Below are 22,103 nucleotides of genomic sequence, written 5' to 3'. Positions count from 1 at the left end.
ACAGGAAGGGTTAATTCTATTTTAAAGAATTTATGGGCACCTGGGGGGCTCAGTGGTTGAGCATCTATCTGCCTTTGGCTCAGGTCGTGACCCTGGGGTCCTGGGGTCGAGTCCTGCATCAGGCTCCCTGCATGGAGCCTGCTTCTCCCTCTGCCTATGTCCTTCCCTCTCTCTGTGTGTTTCTCATGAATAAATAAATAAAATCTTAAAGAAAAAAAAAAAAAAGACTTTGGCTCCAAAAGTAGCTAAATATTCAGGTTTCCTGACTCTTACGGAAGTACTCTTTAAAGGAAGTCGTACAGAAAACCCCGATTAGGGGCAGATGTGAAGGGCAAAGAGACATCGGACTTACTAAGAAACGTGTTACTGTAAGGTGCATGCTGAAGAACAGTGACAGAATGATAAAAATGCTATTCTACAGACACCCACAGAGGAATTAGCTAATCAAATAAAGGAGCTTTGTCTCCGCCGGGGATTCGTACCCCAGAACTTCCCCGGAGGCAAGGGCAGAGAGGGCGCCACCTGTCCGGGAGAGCCCGGGAGAGCCCGGGACCCGCTCGGGTCGCTCGGGCTCAGCCCCCTTCCTTTCCTCACAGTCTGATTGGCCCCGTTCTCCCTGGGCCCCGCCTCCTCTGCGTGGACCGAGAGGCCGCCAGCCCCGCCCCCTCCTCGACACCGGCGAGCCGCCTTGCCGTCGCCCGTGATTGGCCAGACAGCAGCATGGGCCCGCCCCCTCCCCCCGCGGATTGGTCAGCAGTCCTGCCCGGCCCCGCCCCGTTCCCCGAGGCTGCGGGGCCCGGAGCGAGCGACCGCCCCCGCGGGCCCGGCCCCGCCCCCCGTGACGGCCGGGCGGGTAATTGGCGGCGGCGTGCAGCCATTTCCGGTTTCGGGAGGTGGGTGGGGTGCGGAGCGGGGCTGGAGCCGCCGCCGCCTGGGCCGCCGCCTACAGAGCCTGCCTTGCGCCTGGTGCTGCCGGGACGATGCGGCCGGGGCCCGGAGGCTGCTGCTGCCGTCGCCCGCTGCGGGCGAACGGCTGTGTGGCGAACGGGGAGGTGCGGAACGGGTATGTGAGGAGCAGCGCCGCCGCCGCCGCCGCCGCCGGCCAGGTATGGTGGGAGCGGGCGGCCGGGCTGAGCCGGACGTGGGGGGCCGGGGCCCGCGAGCCGCGCCCGTGCGGACCTGGCGGGGGGCGGCCCGGCGGGGCGAGGTCGCGGGGGCGGGCGCGGGCGCGGGCCGGGCTCAGGTGTGCGGGCGGCGGCGTCCTGGCGCGGACCCGGCCTGGCCCGAGCGAGGGCTGGAGGGCGGCGGAGGGGCTCCCGCGTGTCTCCGCGCCCGCGGTCTCCCTCGTTTCCTCTGCTCCGAGCCCCAGTGCCTTGCTGCTCCTGCGCTGGCAGAGGTACGGGCTGGCCCCGCGGGCCCCCGGGAGGGCCCCTGGAGGGCTTGGTTCTTCCTCTCGAGGCGCCCTCCTCGCGTCCTTGCAGAGCCCTGAAACTCCGCGGAAAACCAGGAGGCAGAGAAAGTTAGGAGGTGGTCCCAGTCTCCTTCTCCAGGATGCCCACCCGTCCTGCAGGTGAGGCGTGGGAGCACAGGTCGGGCCGTGACCCCCCGGCCGGTGCCCCTCGAGCCTTCCGCGCTTCCGCGGCCCCGGGCTCTAGGTCGGGGCCGGTGGTCTCCGTGGTCGGTGGTCCCCGTGGGCAGGAGGGCTGCCACACCAGGGGCTTGGTGAACCCAGGTGGGGGCTTGGGATGAGTCTCCATTCCGGTGAACCAAGGCTGAATCAGCAGCCAAGTCCAGAGTTCTGGGGGGAAAAAAAAAAATTTTTTTTGGGGGGGGTAGTTTTGAATTGAAGACTGTAATCTGTGACAGCCTTCCAATTCTCTGGATTGACAGATTCTCCTGAAATGGGTCTTTTAAAAATGAGCCGCTTAAAAAAATTAAAAAAAAAAAAAAAGATCAGTGTTGTTGGAAGAGTGTTATGAGATTTCAGTTGACTTTAATACTTACAAATCCCATTTAGATATTTTTTTAAAATTTTATTTATTTATTTATTCATGAGAGATAGAGAGAGACAGAGAGGTAGAGACACAGGCAGAGGGAGAAGCAGGCTCCATGCAGGGAGCCCGACGCTGGACTAGATCCCGGGTCTCTAGGATTATGCCCTGGGCTGAAGGCGGCACCTGGGCTGCCCCCATTTAGATATTAAGGCAAACATTTTCTTGCCCCAAAGTTCTCTTTTCCCAAGAGCAGTAGTGTGACTATTGTGATTTAATTTGGCTTTAATGTAAATATCTAGCAGCCTCCTCCCCGCACCCCCCCCCCCCCCCCCCCCCCCCAGTCAAGTAGATGGGATAGATGGGCCTGTTACTGTTTGGTGTGGAACAGAAAATAAAGAACTCCTCCAGGTCATGTTGACATAGTAAGACTATGACAGTTGGAGGGAAAATACATAAAAGAGACTTGACCTCCCCCTGAAGTTGGAAGCACTGTAATGCACAGATTCCAAAGATTTATTTTCATTTTTTTTTTTTAATTTTTATTTATTTATGATAGTCACAGAGAGAGAGAGAGAGGCAGAGACACAGGTGGAGGAAGAAGCAGGCTCCATGCACCGGGAACCCGATGTGGGATTCGATCCTGGGTCTCCAGGATCGCGCCCTGGGCCAAAGGCAGGCGCCAAACCGCTGCGCCACCCAGGGATCCCTTATTTTCATTTTTTAAAAAAGATTTTATTTATTCATGAAAGAGAGAGAGGCAGAGACACAGGTAGAGGGAGAAGCAGGCTCCATGCATGAAGCCCGACGTGGGACTCGATCCCAAGACCCTGGGATCACGCCCTGAGCCAAAGGCAGATGCTCAACCACTGAGCCACCCAGGCATCCCTATTTTCATTTTTAAAGGAATGATTGAGTGAGGGAGGAAGTGATAAGAACACTCTCATTATTGACAGTGTAAGGCTTTTTTTTTTTTTTAGCAACAAAAATTGCTGTGGTAGAGAATGTAACAGGGAAACTTAGCAGGTGGGAGTCAGAAAATACGTTGCAGATGAATGAGTGGATTATGATTTTTAAGAGGGAAAAGGAAGTCAAGAGAAAGGTGCTCACACTTCAGAGGTGTTTTGTGTTTTGGTGCGCTTTTCACTTAACGTAGGAGTTATAGTATGATTTAATAGTGAATTCCTCCCATAATCTCTAACAATCTAGCATTTGTAGGCATGATATTTCTTCAGAGATTGTGGACTGATAATAAGATGAAGACATATCAGGTTGCACAAGTGAAATTTAAAAATCTGTATGACTCTAAATTCTGGCTGACTTTTTCTAGTGTATTTTAGTGAAAAATTCCACTCAAGACACTATGGTGGCATCTGGAAGACTGGTTTAGTGGAAACACCTGAAAGAAAACTCTTTGTCACTAGTCTTTTTAAATCAAAGACTTTAGGGATATAGCTTTGTACATGAATATGAGGAATATTGTCTATTAGGGTTTTTTTTTTTTCCTTAAGCAAAGGAGAGGTTTTTGGTAACTTCATGAGAGCAAGAATATCTTTAAAATATTATAAGTTGTTTTTGTTTTAATTAAAGTGGTATGTTAGTGCACCAACCCCCTATTTATTTTCCCCCACTTTCTGGGGGAAATGTTGCCAATTATGCCATAAAAATACATGTAAGATGTTAAGTGTGCAAGTGTGTGTCATCTTTTAATTATGAAAGTATAAATTCAGAGTTTTTAAACCCGAGATACACATTCATTTCCTTACGTATCCCAGCATTCTTGTCTTTGAATGAACAGGAGAGAAGTTAGAAATTCCTGGGATTCCTTTACACTCTCAAGAGTTTCTGTGTTTGAAGGAATGAATGTATATGCTTTCCCTTTGTTGGATTTGGGTTTAGAGTTTGAGTACATAGATCCTGTAGTAGAAAGGGCATATAAAACAAACGTTGCTGTTTGTTTTTTTTTTTTTTTTATTTATGATAGTCACAGAGAGAGAGAGAGAGAGAGAGAGAGAGAGAGGCAGAGACACAGGCGGAGGAAGAAGCAGGCTCCATGCACCGGGAGCCTGATGTGGGATTCGATCCCGGGTCTCCAGGATCGCGCCCTGGGCCAAAGGCAGGCGCCAAACCGCTGCGCCACCCAGGGATCCCTGCTGTTTGTTTTTATTTTCTCGTTTATCCTCTACTTTTTTCTTATTGTGATAAAATACATGTAATGTAAAATTTAGTATCTTAACCGTTTGTAAGTGTGCAATTCAGTGACATTAAATACATTCATCATGTTGTGGAACCATCACCACCATCCACTGCCACAACTTTTTTCGTCTTGTAAAACTAAAAAACTCTGTACCCATTAAACACTAACTCCCCATTCTCTCCTCCCAGTGCTTGGCAATCACCATTCTACTTTCTTTCTTTATGAATTTGACTGCTCTAAGTACCTCATATTAATGGAATCATACAGTATTTTTCTTTTTGTGTCTGGCTTATTTCATGTAGCATAAATGTCCTCAGGATTCATCCATGTATCAGTGTGTATCAGAATTTCCTTCCTTTTTAAGGCTGAATAATATTCCATTGTATGTACATACCACATTTTGCTTAGCTATTTGTCAGTGGACAGTTGGATTGCTTTCAGGGTTTAGGTAATGCTGCTGCGAGCATGGGTGTACAGATATCTCCTCAAGACCTGCTTTCAGTTTTCTTGGATATATACCCAGAAGTGGAATTGCTGGATCATATGATAATTCTATTTTTAATTTTTTGAGGAAATGCCATCTTGTTTTCCACAGCAGCTAAACCGTTTTACATTCCCATCAACATTGCACAAGGCTTCCAGAGTCCCCACATTCCCACCAACACTTGTTATTTTCTATTTTGTTTTTTGCCTTTTTTTTTTTTTTTTTTTTGCATAGTAGCTGTGAGATAATAGGGGAAAAAATGCATATATGTTTCTGCTTCCAGTTCCTGGCACAGAGCGCCTGAAATCTGTGTAATTTCCTAAGTGATAGGAATAGTAGGAGCATAATTTGTTCTAATATTTAGTCTTTGACCCTTATTCCTGACACCGGGTTCCTAAATCACTTGGAATTTTCCCCAGTGATAGCAGAGTTTTTTGTTCTAATGAGGTGACACTGGATGATCTCCTGGAGGGGGGCTGCTCACCAGAAAGACCAAGCCATGATTAGAAGCTTGGAATTGTCAGCCCCACACCCATCATTCTCCAGAGAGGGGTGGAAATGAAGTTAATGATTGCTCATGCTGACTTGGTGAAGCCTCTATAAAAATCCCTAAAGTACCAGGTTCAGAGAGCTTCTGGGTTGCTGAACATGTGGAGATGCTAGGAGAGTATCATGCCCCTTCCCACACACCTTGCCCCCTATGCATCTCTTCCATCTTTCATCTGTATCCTTTATCATATCTTTTTATAGTAAACTAGGTAACAGTAAATAAACAGTTGTCCTGAGTCCTGTGAGTCATTCCTGCAAATTATCAACCAGAGGAGGAAGTGGTGGGAATCTGATTTTTTTTTTTTTCCCTTGGAACCTGATTTATAGCTTATGGGTTAGAAGCACGGGACAACCTGGACTTGGAACAGGCATCTGGGGTGGGGGAAGCAGGGAGCAGTCTTGAGGGACCAGGCGCGTCACCTCAGGGATCTGACACTATCTCCAGGTAGGGAGTGTCAGAACTGAGTTAAATTGACACCAGCTGGTGTCACAGAAGTGCTTGGTGGAGTGGAAACTGCCCTCCCCCCCCCCCCCCATCAGGTGTCAGAAGTGCTGAGTGTGGTATCTCTGAGAGAGCATAGGAGAAACATCACAAGACTTGGGTTTTGTTCTTTATGGCAGCTATATGTAGACATTACTGGAGTTTTTTTTGTTGCTTTTGAGGTTTTTTGGTTGGTGTTTGAGGTGTTTTTTGTTTTTTGTTTTTAGATTTTATTTGAGGGAGAGAGAACACAGGCAGGGAATGGGGAGAGAACGAAGCAGACTCACTGAGCGGGAAGCCCGAATTGGGGCTTGATACCAGGACCCCAGGATCACAACCCAAGCCGAAAGCAGATGCTTAACTGAGCCCCCCAGGCGCCCCAGACATTACTGGTTTTTAATGATGACAGCAGATACAGAGTTTTCACAGGGAAGAGGAGCAATAAAACAGTACTTTTTCCTCTTTTTGTCATTCACAGGAGAGGAGGGTCAGCCTTTATAGGAAGTAAAGGGTGGCAGTTAGCACTAGGGAAACTTTGAAAGAGTTAGAATTGGAAACTTTGGCAGAATTAGAACTGGAAGAAACCTTTAGAGGTTTATGTAATTCAGTCCCTTTATCTCTTTGTAGGACTTTATTAAAACTAATCTTGATAGATGATTCTATCCTATTTTTAAAGACCTAGAGGATTTGCAGGAAATTTTTTCAGCCTCATGTTGCAGCAGTCAATGATTTTAATTACAAGAGTTTTTTTACTGTGGGTTTAACGTTTGATTAAATAAATGCCATATTTTGGTTGCACTAGAAATATAATACTGTTTGTTTTTACTTTTAGAGCAACTTGATCACAGCACTCTTTAAATCTTCCATTTCTTTATAGAACCTTTGAGATTTAGACATGCATTTTATCTTCATTAATTAGTTAACAAGTATTGAAGGAAAGAAATTGCCTTTGAGACCGTTTTGAGCTTCACTTTTCTTCCTTTAAAAGGAGTTTTAATGAGATATTAGGATGATGATAGCCTTTTAGCTGCCAGAATAAGAGTTTAAGGAAGACTTGGAGCACAAGTCCTGTTCTTTTAAGGCGAAGTAGAAGGAACAAAGAGCTGGTCCTGCTACTTCTAAGAAGGCAAATGAGTAACTAATGAAGGGTGGTCTACTAAATAGCTACTAGCTTTTGTTTCCACTTAAAGGAAACAATAACTGAAAAGAAGTTAGTTATGAGACAAGACTGGGAGGAGTATCTAGAATGGCCTGGATTACCTGTTCAGGTTTCGCAGGCCTGATGAGACATCTGAAGACTTCAATGCTTTGCAAAAATAATGTTGTAACTACAGCTGTGGGACTAGATTTTTGTTTTGAGTGCTTTTTGTTTCAAGAAAAACAGATCTTATTGGCTGGATCTGAAAGATTCCAGAGTCATTTGAGGTACTCAGGAATTCTTTTTAATAAAAATTTTTGGGAAACAAGATCAATATTTAATATACAAACCTCTGTGTTCTTAAGATAGTATTTTAAAACTTGGATATTCAGGGAAAGCACACTTACCCACTTTTTAGGGTTGGCCTAGGTGCTCTAGAAACATCGTAGTGCTCTGGGCAAGATAGTTAATTGGTTGAGATTCAATTAGATTCAATTTTTGAAAGAAGTAGTGTTTATTGGCAGAATAGGCAATTGAGAGGGATGGGTAGAGACTGTTTGCATTCTGAGTGGGTGTGCCTTACTTGATTAAATACATGGTTTGTGGCCTCAAAAGTCAGTTGCCTTCTGAATAGCTTCTAAGAAGGCTTCCATAATATAATTTGTAGTTTGTGACTGATTAAGCAAGTAAGTCCTTGCTCTTCACATATTTAGTCTCAGAATATCTATTTTAACTTTTATTGTCTTTAAGGCTACCTTTAAGACCCATTTTAAAGGTTAAGGTTGCTATTTTTCCATTTGTTTTAAAATTTTTTGCTTCTGATTATAGAAATAATACATGTGTACCACAGGACCCTAAAGGGTTGGGATAATCCCCGTTGTTGGAGGTTAAATTTTTTTTTTTTTTGGAGGTTAATTTTTTAATGTGGTCTGTTTTACCAGTCTGCTGCTTTCTGATAATTTCTAAGAGTATGAAATATGCAGTTGTACTGAGACTTGGGTATGAGTCAGCCTTACTCCAAATAACAGATATTGAGGTTGGGGAGAATATTCAACAATTTTTGTTATCTGGAAACGTTTGGAAATTATTGTGTAGATAAAGTACTAACCTCAAATGTGATGGCTTTCCTGTACACATATACCCATGATAAAGGTTAATTTATAAACTAGGCACAGAAAGAGTAACAACAATTATTAATAATAAGATAGAGGGATCTCTGGGTGGCGCAGCAGTTTGGCGCCTGCCTTTGGCCCAGGGCGCGATCCTGGAGACCTGGGATCGAATCCCACGTCGGGCTCCCGGTGCATGGAGCCTGCTTCTCCCTCTGCCTGTGTCTCTGCCTCTCTCTCTCTCTCTGTGACTATCATAAATAAATAAAAATTAAAAAAAATAATAATAAGATAGAAAATTATAATGAAAATCTTTTGAATGCAGTCTCTCAAAATACCTTATCCTACTGTACTTATTCTTCTTGTGATAATGTGAGATGATAATGTGGCTACATGATGAGATGAAGTGAGGGAATAATGTAGGCATTTTGACATAGCATTAAGCCTACTTTTGAGCTTCTGATGATATGTCAGGAGGAGGATCATCTGCTTTCAGATTGTGGGTAACTGAAAATGTGGGTGGGGAGGCGGGGACTACTATATTTGCGTTACCTAGTATGTAACAGGAACTCCGGAAATCTTAGCTGAAGGAATGGATGGGTGATAGTTGGAGCCATGCAAGTTGGTGAAGTAGATAGAAAATGGCATTAAGGGAGAAGAGGCACGGAGGATGTAATATTAGGAAATCATAATGTTACTGGAAGACCTACACAATGCTGAGGAAGGTTGATTGTGACAGAACAGAAGTGTTAGGAAGTGGTATGAGAAAGCCCAAGAAAAGGAAGGGAGACTTTTTCTGTTAGGAGGGGTAGGCAACATATTGGTGGTGGAAAACCAAAGATGTAATTATAGTTGATACCCTTTACTGTGACCAGCACCTCACCCAGCTTCTTCACCTATTTGATCTTCACAAGGGCCTTGTGAGGCAAATATTATCGTTAGTTGGCGGAGCCTGGTTTATCTTACTCTATTAAGCCCCTGGATTTGGCAGTTCAGAAATCACTGGTAACATTTGAGGAATTTAAATATGCCCAGAACTCCTGGGTGACTCAGTGGTTGAGCGTCTGCCTTCAACCCAGGGCATGATCCCGGGGTCCTGGGATCGAGCAGTCCTTCAGGGAGCCTGCTTCTCCTTCTGCCTATGTCTCTGCCTCTCTCTCTGTCTCTCATGAATGAATACATAAATAAAAATCTTTTAAAAAATAATAAATATGCCACAAGTTATGCCACACTCTGAACGTGTTATTTCCAGAAGTGTCCTCTTTGTTCCCACAGGCAACTTTTGAAAAATAGGGAGTCCTCCCCCCTTTTTTTTTGCAATCAGGATAAGTTCTCCAGTTTGGTCAATAAGCATCTCATATGGGATGGACTGAAAAGTGCTTCCAAAGCTAGTTGTAAAGCAAACATATTTTCCTAATTACTATTTTCCTAATTGAAAACTCAAAACTGGAGATGCCCAAGCATATACGCACTGGCACATTTTCAGTTCAGTGGCCTCCCGTGCACTCAGGCAGTAAGATTCTGCCCCGGAGTTACCGTTCTCCCTTGCCACCCACATCTCCTCTGCAGCACTTCCCGATCTCCAGATAAGCATCATGGCATAACAGACAGATGTAATAGTCAAGAGATCTGAGTATGAGAGCAGCTCTGCCACACATGCTTCTCCTTTATCTGCGCTCTCTTCCACCTCTGACATGTTCTGGGCCTGCAACACCATGCCCTCCACACTGCTTCTGTAGTGGACACCAACTGAGAAGCAACCTGATTTGCATCAATTTCCCTTCTCTGTGGATAATCTCTGATACATGGGGTGGGTAGGCTCCTGGTGGTCACATCTGTGCAGTAGGACTCTATTCCTGGATCCTGGCTGACTGACACAGGTGTAGGCACCAATGCTATAGTGAACCCAGCAACCCTCTCATGGGGATTTAGAATTTCAGTGGGGAGAGTTTGTCCTTAAGGAGAATAGTATCTCTATTATACTCCACATTAGAGTTTACATATCTGGAAAGTTTTACATGTTTTCAGTTTTAACAAGTATTTCTTGAACATCTGCAGATTTTTCAATAAAATTTAAAAAGGACATATATAGTGTTTCTCCCTTTAAAAAAATATTTTATGTATTTGAGAGAGAGTACAAATTAGGGAAGAGGTAGAGGGAGAGAATCAAGCACATTATCCACCAAGTGGGGTGCCTGCCGGATTTGATCCCAGGACCCTGAGATCATGACCTGAGCTGAAGTCAGATGTTTAACTGATTGAACCACCCAGGCACCCTTGTAGTGTTTCTCTTGTAAAGCCAACATACTTTACATGCAGTTTTATCTGAAAATACTGGAGTTGGAAAAACACTATACATGCAAAATACTAAACCAATACATTAAAGTATAAAGAAAATATCTCCTGAAATTCCACAACCCAGAGATATCCACTGTAACATTTTGATATATAGTCTACCAGACAAATACACACACACACAAATATATATAAATATATGTCTATATATGTGTGTAATAGATGGGGATACAATTTTACATTAAAAATTGCAAAAAAATTGCTTGATATTGTCTGCTTTTTTGCTTAACATCATTAATATATTCCATCACCAGTCAGTAAGACAAACATCATTCTTTTAAGGGGTACATAAATTCCATAATGTGAATATATAGTATAATTTATTTAACCAATCCCTGTGCATAATGTGTAGACTTTCCCCACTATTTTCAATATATGAATACTTTATACATCTCACACCTTTGATTTTTTTCATAAGGATAAATTACTAGAAATGAGATTGTGACTCAAAATGTGTATGTGTGTATATATATACAGGATTCTGATCAGAATATCATTTTAAAATGAATTTAAAGGAAGTTTTAGAGATATTGTTTAAAGATTTCTGATTTCTAAATCAGACCACAATTGACCACAATTTAAGTGATCCAAACCTCATCTTTAAATGAATTAAACCACTATCTCAAAATATAATGTAACAGTCATCTCAGTTTCCCAAAATGCATTGGCAACAGTGTGGCACAAGTCACTTTCCTCAAATTGATCTTTAAGTCAGAGCAGTTCCAGTGCACAATCCTACCCTCTAAATGTTTTCTCTTCTGTCTCTTTCTCATTCTTTTTTTGCATGACAAATTGATTCTAAAATTCATGTGAAAAAGCAAAGGATCAGGAAGCGCCAAGGCAGTTTTGAGGGGAAATTAGGTAGAAGGAATCCTCTACCTAATTAATAATAGATACTAGATAATAAGACTTAGCATAACGCTATAGTAATATTGACAGTATGATTTCGATGGAGTAGAAAATCTAGAAAGAGCACACTAAGAATATGGAGTTTGATAGATAATGGTGTTGGCATTTCATATCAGTGGGGAATAGACAGGTGGCTTTCTATGTGGAAAAAGAAGAAAAAGCGAAAAACCTTGGGGCACCTGGGTGGCTCAGTCTGTTAAGCGGCTGCCTTTGGCTTAGGTCATGATCCCAGGGTCCTGGGATCGAGCCCTGCATTGGGCTCCCTGCTCAGTGAGGAGTCTGCTTCTTCCTCTCCATCTGCTGCTCACTCTGCTTGTGCTCTCTCGCTGTCAAATAATAAAATCTTAAAAAGAAAAACCAAACACACCAATCTGCAAAAATCAATTCCAGGTTGTTAGATATTCAAATGTGAATTTTTTTTCTTAAAGACTTTATTTATTCATGGAGACACACACAGAGAGAGGCAGAGACACAGGCAGAGAGAGAAGCAGGCACCATGCAGAGAGCCTGACATAGGACTCGATCCAGGGTCTCCAGGATCACGCCCTGGGCTGCAGGCGGTGCTAAACCGCTGTGCCACCGGGGCTGCCCTCAAATGTGAAATTAAAAAGAAATACAAAACTCTAGCATAGAGGAAAAAATATTTATGACCTTAAAGTATAGAATGACAAATTATAAAGTAAAGGTTGATAAATTTGATTGTTTAAAACTTTGGCACACTATAGCATCAAAAAGAATAAAATGTTTAGGAAAAAAATTAACAAATAGTACAAGTCTTGCATACTGGAACCTACAAAACATTTTGAAAGAAATTAAAGAAGATCTAAGTAAATGCAAAGACAGCCAACATTCAGGAATTGAAAGACTTAATATTCAGGTGCCTGGCTGGCTCAGTCGGTGGAGCATGGGACTCTTGATCTTGGGGTCATGAGTTCAAGCCCCATTTTGGACATAGAGCTTAATAATAAAAGAAAAAGACTTAATATTGTTAAAATAGAAATACTCTAAATTCATTGCAACCGTTATCAAAATCCCAGGTGACTTTTTTGGAAACATTGACAAAGTGATCCTAAAATTTATATGGAAATACAAGAGATCCTGAGCAGACACAATCTTGAAAGAGAGGAAATAAGTTGGAGGACTCACCCTTCCTGATTTCAGAATTCACTATAAAACCGTGGTAATCAAGATAGTGTGGTACTGCCATAAAGATAAACATATAGGTCAATGGAATGTAATTGAGAGTCCAGAAATAAACCCTTACATTTATGGTCAGTTAATTTTTCTACAAGAGTGTGAGTGCCAAGACAATTTAAGGGGGTAAAGAATGACCTTTTCAACAAATAGTATGGGAATAACTGGATATCCACATGCAAAAGACCTGATTTGTATCTCTACCTCATATCATATACAAGGAATTAACTCAAAATGGACCAAAGACCTAAATGTAAGAGTTAACAACTGTCAGAGTTTTAGAAAAATATGTAAGTATAAATCTTTGAATTTTGATTAGATAGTGGCTTTTTAGATCTGACTCTAAAACTATAAGCAACTAAAAAAAAATTGGAGTAGGTCACAATGAACTTTTGTAATTTTCTGTACTTTCGTATTTCAAGGATACCTTCAAGAGAATGAAAAGATAATCTACAGTATGGGAGAAAATACTTGAAAATCATATAGGAGATAAGGGACTTGTTATCTAGAATACATAAAGCACTCTTACAACTCAACAAAAAGGACAATCCAATTTGCAAGCAAAGGATTTGAATAGACATTTCTCCAAAGAAGATACACAGATGGCTAATAAGCCCACGAATGCTCTGCGTCATTAGTCAATTAGGGAAATGCAAATCAAAACCACAGTGAGTGAGATACCACATCATACCCACTGGGATAGTTAAGATAAAAAGCCATTAACAAGTGTTGGTGGGGATGTGGAGAAATTGGAACCCTTATACATTGCTAGTGGGATCATATAATGATATAGCACTTTGGAAAACAGTTTCTAAAATGCTAAACCTAAAGCTACCGTATGAGTATTTCTACTCTCTGGAGAAATGAAACATACCTACACACAAAAACTTCTACATGAATGTTGATAGCATTATTCCTAATAGTCAAAAAGTGGAAACAATCCAAATGTCCATAAATTGATGAACAGATAAAATACAGTATAAGCTTACCATGGAATATTATTTGGCAATAAAAAGGAATGAAGTACTGATACATGTTACAAGATGGATGAAAGAAACATTGCGTGTTGTGTAAAAAGCCAGATATAAAAGACTTCATATTGTATGATTCCACTAACATGAAATGTCCAGGATAGATAAATCTATAGAGACACAAAGTAGACTAGGAGTTTGCCAGGGCTAGGGGTAGAGTTTGTTTTTGGGGTGATGAAAGTGTTCTAAAGTTGTGGTGATTGTTGCACTATGTGAATATAATAAAAACCACTTAATTGTACGCTTGGAAAGGACAAATTTAATGATTTGTTAATTATATTTCAATAAAACTATTATTTAAAAAACAGAACCTTGTGCACCATATGATGTCATGAGCAAAATGATGCCAAAAGTGAAAAAACAAGCCACGGACTAGGAGGAGACCCTTGCTACATATCACTGACAAAGGATTAGTATAAATCAGTGAGATAAATTAGAAGAAAGTGTGCACTCCAGGAGAAAATGGGCCAAAGATAGGAACTGTCAATTCATAGGAAAAAATGAACTTGGTAGGAAAATAAATATATGAATATGTTCATCCTCACTAGTTTAAGTTACTATAAATTAAAAGCAGTGAAGGAGGGATGCCTGGGTGGCTGAGTGGTTTGGCACCTGTCTTTAGCCTGGTGCATGATCCTGGAGACCCAGCGTTGAGTCCCGCATGGGGCTCCCTGCATGGAGCCTGGTTTGCCCTCTGCCTCTGTCTCTGCCTCTCATGAATACATAAATAAAATCTTAAAAAAAAAAAAAACCCTTAGAAATATGACTATAAGAAATGTCAATAAATGGAAAATGTAAGGGCTTAGATTCTAATCCCAATTTTGAATTTAGTTTTCTTATGACAGGAAATTGCATAATTTTCTTTCTTTGGTGTTGTCATTTAGTCATGTGAAGAGGAAGAGTAAGAATCACTTGTAAAAGAAATGCTTCTCACTTTGTGTGTATTTTTTATCCTGCATATTTAAATATAAATCCCTTTGATAGCGTTATTTAAAATAGTTTCCTTATTCTCTTTTATGTAAAAAACTTGCTGATCTTTGCATCCTTTTTCACTAAAAAAAACAAAAACAAGACAAAACTCTGAAGAATTCTTGAATACAAGGATTATCTTTTTTTTTTTTTTAGAGATTTTATTTTTCAGTAATCTCTACACCCAACATGGGACTCAGACTCAACTCCAAGATCAAGAGTCATACACTCCACTGATTCAGCCAGCCAGGCCCCCCAGATTTTCTTATTTGTATTTTCTTTTTTAAGATTTTATTTATTAGAGAAAAGAGAGCATGAGTGGGGAGGAGAGGGAGAAGCAGGCTCTCCATGAGCAGGAAGCCTGACATGGGTCTCCATCCCAGGACCCTAGGATCATGACCTGAGCCGAAGGCAGATGCTTAACCAACTCAGATACCTAGGCACCTGTCCTATTTGTATTTTCAAATACAGAGTATAGTCCTTGACATATAGGGATGGAATATTTGTTGAAAAGAATGAGATGATTATGCTGATTTTGAGGTCCTTGGTAGAAAGGGGGCTCTGGGTTCCTAAGAGCAGCTTTTTTTTTTTTTTTAAGAGTTTATATATTCATTCTTGAGAGACACAGAGAGAGGTAGAGACATAGGCAGAGGGAGAAGCAGGCTCCCTTTGGGGAGCCCGATGTGAGATGCGATCCCAGGACCCCAGGATCATGCCCTGAGCCAAAGGCAGATGCTCAACCACTGAGCCACCCAGGCATCCCCCTGGGGGCAGCTTTGATGTCTGAAAGTTATTTGTGCTGTTTTGGAATGTTAAAAAACTAAACAGGAAGAATGTCCATTTCTGGACATGTGAAATTAAGTGGAGGGAGGGGTCAAGTTGTAAGCGATTTCCTAGGGCTCGCAGTACTGCAGTAATGAGAGGGAAATGTGTAGACTGCTGTGTCCTTTGCCTTTTCTCGTTTTCAATCATGCTCATGTTACCAGGGGGCAGGGAGGGAATGTCCAGCAGACATTTTTGATTGATTACTAGACGCTATGTATAACAGATCTGCAGAGACTCCATTCCATGTTGTTTTCACCTTTTTGTTCTTAGGTACTGTGTGGAGCTGAGCACCTGCCATCTAACTGGGAATGGAGCTGGGTGGGGACTGGGCTAAAGCTTTGAGTAGATTCAATCCACTCTGGGGAGGATTGTCTAATTTATGGGATCCAAGCATTTATTGCAGGCAGTTCCCTCTAGTATGACTTTATCTCCTAAGCTTTGTAAGATTGTGGTTGATTTCAAGTCACCTTCTAGTCCAGCTCTGCAGCTACTCTAGCGTTTTGTAAGCGTCCTGTGCAGAAAACTGGCCATGCACCTAGGCCTCTGCTAGAATTTAATCTTATCACACCATCCTATAGAGCTATCATAAGTTCCACTGGTTTTTCTTTTTCTTGCAGAGTTCTTCTTCTTTCTTCTTTCTTCTTTCTTCTTTCTTCTTTCTTCTTTCTTTCTTCTTTCTTCTTTCTTCTTCTTTCTTCTTTCTTCTTCTTTTTAAGATTTTATTTATTTATCCATGAGTGACACAGAAAGAGAGGCAGAGACATAGGCAGAGGGAGAAGCAGGCTCCGTGTAGGGATCCCGACGTGGGACTCGATCCTGGAACTCCAGGATCAGTCCCGGAGCCAAAGGCAGACGCTCGACCGCTGAGCCATCCAGGCATCCCTTGGCAGAGTTCTCTTGCCTGTGGCAAGCCCAGTTATGATCATTCATGCTCACATTCTCCAAATATGACCAGGAGAGAAAATGAGTAGTAATTTCAGCTCCCTAAGAAAAGTTTCTTCCCTCTCTGGGATTTTAGTTTATCTTGCCTTCTTTGCTTTGCATGGAAGACAGTTCTTCAGTGTCTTTATTTTATTTTATTTTTAAAAATATTTTATTTGTTTATTCATGAGAGACAGAGAGAGAGAGAGAGGCAGAGACACAGGCAGAGGGAGAAGCAGGCCCCATGCAGGGAGCCCGATGTGGGACTTGATCCTGGGTCTCCAGGATCACGCCCTGGGCTGAAGGCAGCACCAAACCGCTGAGCCACCGGGGCTGCCCCTCTTCAGTGTCTTTAAAATTATTTCTTATTTTGAGTGATCTATGTTGTTTTATCTACTTCTGTAAAATTGATGGCTTGCCTCTACCTATTAATTTTAACCTAAAAGTGTTTAATTTTTTTTGTTTTTATTGCTGTAATTGTGACATAAAAATAAAGTTGTTCAGATGGTATAGAAATTATTTCTCTCCATGAAGTCTGAAGGTTGACTGGTTGCACTTGATAGGTTATGAGCTATCATCTTTGTTTTGTAATCTTTTAGGATGTTGTTTTTATTCACATTTCAGTCTTCAGCCACAGCTCCATTCCAAGCCACTGGCAGAAAGAGAAGCAGAAAGAGTGCAATTGCTGTTTTAAAGGATGTAATTCAGCCTCAGTACCTGTCCCTTCTGTTCACTTTCTATTGGCCAGAATTGCATCATGTAGCTGGCTACCTAGATGCTGGAGAGATTGGGAAATGTAGACTCTAGCATGGACCTAGCTAAAACTGAGGGATTCTATTACTAAAGGGGTGATAGAATGTCCACAGAGAGCCAGTTAGCAGTCTGTCATAGTATGGTGTGAGGAAAAGCTCTAACCAGAGGTTGTTTTTTTTTTTCTCAATAATTCATTTTTTAAAACTCTTGTATTAAATAATCTGTCACCCCCCTTGGTTTATGATTTTTCTACCATAGAAGAGTCTTGTTTAATGGTGATGAGCATGTTCTCCACAGTTAGGCAAAGTTAGCAGACAAATATTGTCTGAATTTTGATCTGTGGTCTTCTGTTGCCCTTTTAAAAAATACTAGTTCTGATTTTTGTTTTCCTTTTTTGGCCTATAATCATGTGTATTAATGAGAACCTGGAAGGAACTTAGTTATAGTAAGCAGTGAGAATCTCATGTCCTTCAGTATAAGGAAGTACCACCTTATAATTTTGAACTAGGCAACCCTTATCCTAGAATAAAAGTGAAAAATATCCCAAATGCACTAACTTGGCAGAGTTGGGAACCATATTTAAAAGTTTTACTAAAGCTCTAAAAGTCTATAGGCCCTGTTAACATAAATACCCAGTTAGTAAGTGAACAAAAGAAGTTCTAAGAGATTTTAACATGGAATATGTATCTGTTAAATTTCTTTCATTTGAGGGGCTCCTAGGTGGCTCATTCATTTAAACATCTGACTTCAGCTTAGGTCATGATCCTTAGGGTCCTGGGATGGAGCCCCAAGACAGGGCTTTGTGCTCAGCAGGGAATCTGCTTGTCCCTTTGTACTTCCCCCAACTTGTGCTCTCTCTGTCTCTCAAATAAATACATAAAATCTTTAAAGAAAAAAGAAATAAATTTCTTTGAGTTGATAGCAACAGAAACTGATTCTAACTAAACAAAAAGGTGAATTATTGCAAGGATGACAGGCATGCAAAAAATAAAGGAGAGAGTGGGGTGGAAATGATGAACAGTTTAGGAGAGTCAGACAGGAAATAGCACAGTACTTGGGACCTCAGCAGCAGGAGTTCACGGACCTTTTCTCTGGGATATTAGAGGTTGCATGTGCTTCAGACTCTTAACCTATTGAAATCATAAAGCCCCATGAGATGGGGTTGTTAGGTTCATTTTAACATAGGTGCTTATCCCTGTGTCAGTCAGCCAGGATCCAGGAATAGAGTCCTACTGCACAGATGTGACCACCAGGAGCCTACCCACCCCATGTATCAGAGATTATCCACAGAGAAGGGAAATTGATGCAAATCAGGTTGCTTCTCAGTTGGTGTCCACTACAGAAGCAGTGTGGAGGGCATGGTGTTGCAGGCCCAGAACATGTCAGAGGTGGAAGAGAGCGCAGATAAAGGAGAAGCATGTGTGGCAGAGCTGCTCTCATACTCAGATCTCTTGACTATTACATCTGTCTGTTATGCCATGATGCTTATCTGGAGATCGGGAAGTGCTGCAGAGGAGATGTGGGTGGCAAGGGAGAACGGTAACTCCGGGGCAGAATCTTACTGCCTGAGTGCACGGGAGGCCACTGAACTGAAAATGTGCCAGTGCGTATATGCTTGGGCATCTCCAGTTTTGAGTTTTCAATTAGGAAAATAGTAATTAGGAAAATATGTTTGCTTTACAACTAGCTTTGGAAGCACTTTTCAGTCCATCCCATATGAGATGCTTATTGACCAAACTGGAGAACTTATCCTGATTGCAAAAAAAAAGGGGGGAGGACTCCCTATTTTTCAAAAGTTGCCTGTGGGAACAAAGAGGACACTTCTGGAAATAACACGTTCAGAGTGTGGCATAAGGTGTATCTAATTTAAACTCCTCAAATGTTACCAGTGATTTCTGAACTGCCAAATCCAGTGGCTTAACAGAGTAAGATAAACCATGCTCGGCCAACTATATGTTCAGGTGTGGAATAGCTTCTGTGACTGGGGCAAAGCTCCAAGCTATTTTCTTTAGTATGTGTGGTATGTAGTAGGGAGAGACTAGTACATTTCAGTAAAATTCCAAGAAAAAGCCTTTCAGCAGAACTAAGTTTAAGGAACAACAGAATATACCACTGGAAGTGAATGGGGTTCATTTAACAGAAATGGCGTGATGACAGTCCTTTGATTTGCCAAAGAATAATGGGTGGTCATACTGGACAATAACTTTTTTTTAAATGTTCCAAACTAACCACCAGGTGGACAGGTTCTGTCACACTATGGTCACATTGAGTGGAAATGTCTATTTGCTTATAAAATCATGTTTATGTGATTTTTGTATTCCTATCAGAAGTGTGTGCTTTTGTTTTGCACTTACTTCCCCATTATTGCATCGTTACATAGATACTTATGTTCTTTCATGGAATTCTCAAAACCTCTGCTCAGGATCATTCCATATATGTCAGTTTACAGTGTAATCAAAACTTACCCTTTTTTCTGTTCTGAAAGTAGAAAGACAGTGCAACACATGATCTAGGACTTTTTTTTTTTTTTGCTATAAAGACATTATTAGGACAATTGGCAAGTTGGTAAATATTAGTATTCTAAATATTAGTATTCTCTCAGTTTCCTGATTTTGATAATTGTTTCATAGTTAAGAGAAACATACTGAAGTATAAAGGTATATCATAACTGCCCCTGATTCAAATGGTTCATGAAGAAAATTCTCTATCATTGTTTCTACACACACACACACACACACACACACACACACACACAATTACTTTTTCCTTAACCAATTGAGAATAGGTTGTATACATGATTTCCCTTTACCTTTTGTCTTAGTCAGTTTGGGCTGCTATAACAAAATAACCATAGATGAGGTGGCATAAACAACCAATATTTGTCACAGTTCGGGAAGTCCAAGATCACTTTGCTGGAAGATTGAGTTCTTGGTGAGGGCATTCTTCCTGGCTTATAGATAGCCACTTTCTCATAGTGTGTTCACAGGGCCATTCTTCAGTGGAGAGCTCTGCCTTCTCTTATGGGCACTAATCACTTTATGGGGCCCACCCTCATGACCTAATGTAAATCTAATTACCTCCCAAAGGCCCTGCTTTGAAATACCATCACACTGGAACTTTAGAGCTTCAATAAATGAATGATTGGGGGCGGGGGCGGGGAGACAAACATTCAGCCTATAACATTCTGCCCATGATCCCCCTAAAATCATGCTCTTCTTGGACACAAAATACATTCAGTCTACCTTAATGACTTCAAAAGTCTTAACTCATTCTGGCATCAGCTCTATAAAGTCTATATAGTCTGAAGTCTTATTTAAATATCATCTACAGGGGATCCCTGGGTGGCGCAGTGGTTCGGCGCTTGCCTTTGGCCCAGGGCGCGATCCTGGAGACCCGGGATCGAATCCCACGTCGGGCTCCCGGTGCATGGAGCCTGCTTCTCCCTCTGCCTGTGTCTCTGCCTCTCTCTCTCTCTCTGTGACTATCATAAATAAATAAAAAATTAAAAAAAAAAAATAAATATCATCTACATCTGATACGAGTGAAACTCAAGATACAATATAGCCTGAGACAGTTCCTCTCCAGCTGTGAGCTTGTGAAGCCATGTAAGTTATGTGCATCCAAAATATTATGGTGGGACAGGCAGAGGACAGATATTCCCATTCCAAAAGGGAGAAATCAGAAAGAAGAAAGGGGTGATGGGTTCCAACCAAGTCCAAAATTTAACACGGCAAATTCCATGAGCTCTTAAGGCTCAAGAATAATCCTTTTTGGTTTGATGCTATGCCGTCTGGATCCTTTGGGATGGGGATCGCTTTCCTCCACCCTCTATGCTTCAGGCTGCCTTTCCAAGGCACCTGTCTATTGATTCTATCTGAAGTGATGGTCCTGCCACCTTTGAAAGTGAGAAGGGTATCCTGATGATCTCTAGATTGTCTTTGGAATTACTCTTTCTTATCTTGAAAATAACACACATTCACAGCCAAATAGCTCTGTGGTCTAGCCTTGTAGGATCTAAGAATTCCTAATAGCCTGTATGTAGCTCACAGTTTCAAGCATCAGGTGGTTCTACAAGACTTGTTATGAAATATATAGTAATCTCTTGCTCTCTTCTACTCTTTTGTCCATCTTCTTTTTGGTGTTTACTCCACATTCTAAAGTGTTTATTTTTTCTTGACTTTTCACAGTGGACATTATTTATTATTGCCTTATTACTGTTAGAAGATTTGCACTCCTTCTAGGAGAGGATTCTTGTTGGAAAGATTGTGGCAAGAAGTTTGATGTGACTAGAAATATAACTGGGGTGTGGGGAGTGTCTTGGTGGCAGGGAGACCAGGCAGGAAGAGGAGGGTATTGCAATGGTCCAATGAAGGAAGAGGCACTGAGAGGTTTTTTTTAAAAAATTGATGAGTAACATATTCAGGTAAGTGCATAAAATATATCATGCTCCGTGACTTTTTACCTGTGTGTGTACTATGTCTCCAGTACCTGTCTCAAGATGTAGAACATTTCCAGCCTCCTTTAAATTCCTGGTGCCAAAAAATAAAAAATAAAATAAAAAATAAATTCCTGGTGCCCCAAAATGAGGTCTTGAACTAAGGCACAGAAATTCATTACTGGTTCTAGAATGAAGTCCAAAAATGAGGTGGGGTTAAAGATGACTCCAAACTTGGGAGACTGGGTAGACTGGGTGATGATGTTGCCAACCAGGTGGGTAATACAGGAAGATAATCTGGTTTTAATTGAGGGAGGAGTTAAGATGGTGAGAGAAGGTCAGCTTTAGACTTGTTGATTTGGGATGTCCAAATGGAACTTATAGGTGGCAAGCAGAAACGTAAATTTGGAGTTCTGAGGAAAATTTGGAATTGACGTGTAGATTTGTACACACTTACCAGCATTTACAGTCTGTTTGAGAGCTAGCAAATAGATGAAAAAATTCTCTAGAGAGGCTGTAGAGACCTGAGGTTATGATAAGAGGCATATGTTGCTTTTATTAACTGTGTTTTAGTCCAAATAGTGAATAAAATCAGTGAGAAAATTCAGTTTAAACATTTTTAAAACAAAATGATAAATGAAAATTCAGTAATGTGTGCTCTTTTAAAAATGAAAAATCAAATTGGTTCAGAGGGTTATAAGTAAGAAGTAGGCATTCTACCTCCATTCTGCTCCCCACTCTGATCTCTGTGTCTCCTTCCAG

General features: G+C 41.5%; 1 protein-coding gene across 4 annotated transcripts in view; it reads left to right on the top strand.

Moving 5' to 3' along the window:
* Positions 1 to 819: 819 nt before the first annotated feature.
* The window catches only part of SPTLC2 (serine palmitoyltransferase long chain base subunit 2), a 110,919-nt gene continuing 89,635 nt past the window's right edge, over positions 820 to 22,103 (top strand). For 2 of the 4 annotated variants that reach the window (XM_072762102.1, XM_025996432.2), the window contains exon 1: positions 879 to 1,106. In XM_072762102.1, coding sequence (XP_072618203.1) covers positions 981 to 1,106 — 126 coding nt within the window. In that variant the 5' untranslated portion in view covers positions 879 to 980. Of the gene's footprint in view, positions 1,107 to 22,103 lie in introns of all 4 variants that reach the window. The other 2 variants (XM_072762103.1, XM_025996431.2) reach the window with 2 other exon arrangements.

Source organism: Vulpes vulpes, chromosome 6 (genome assembly GCF_048418805.1).
Source record: "Vulpes vulpes isolate BD-2025 chromosome 6, VulVul3, whole genome shotgun sequence".
NCBI lineage: Eukaryota > Metazoa > Chordata > Mammalia > Carnivora > Canidae > Vulpes > Vulpes vulpes.
Note: the sequence above shows the minus strand (reverse complement) of the source record. Positions and strands in the feature narration are given on the sequence as shown.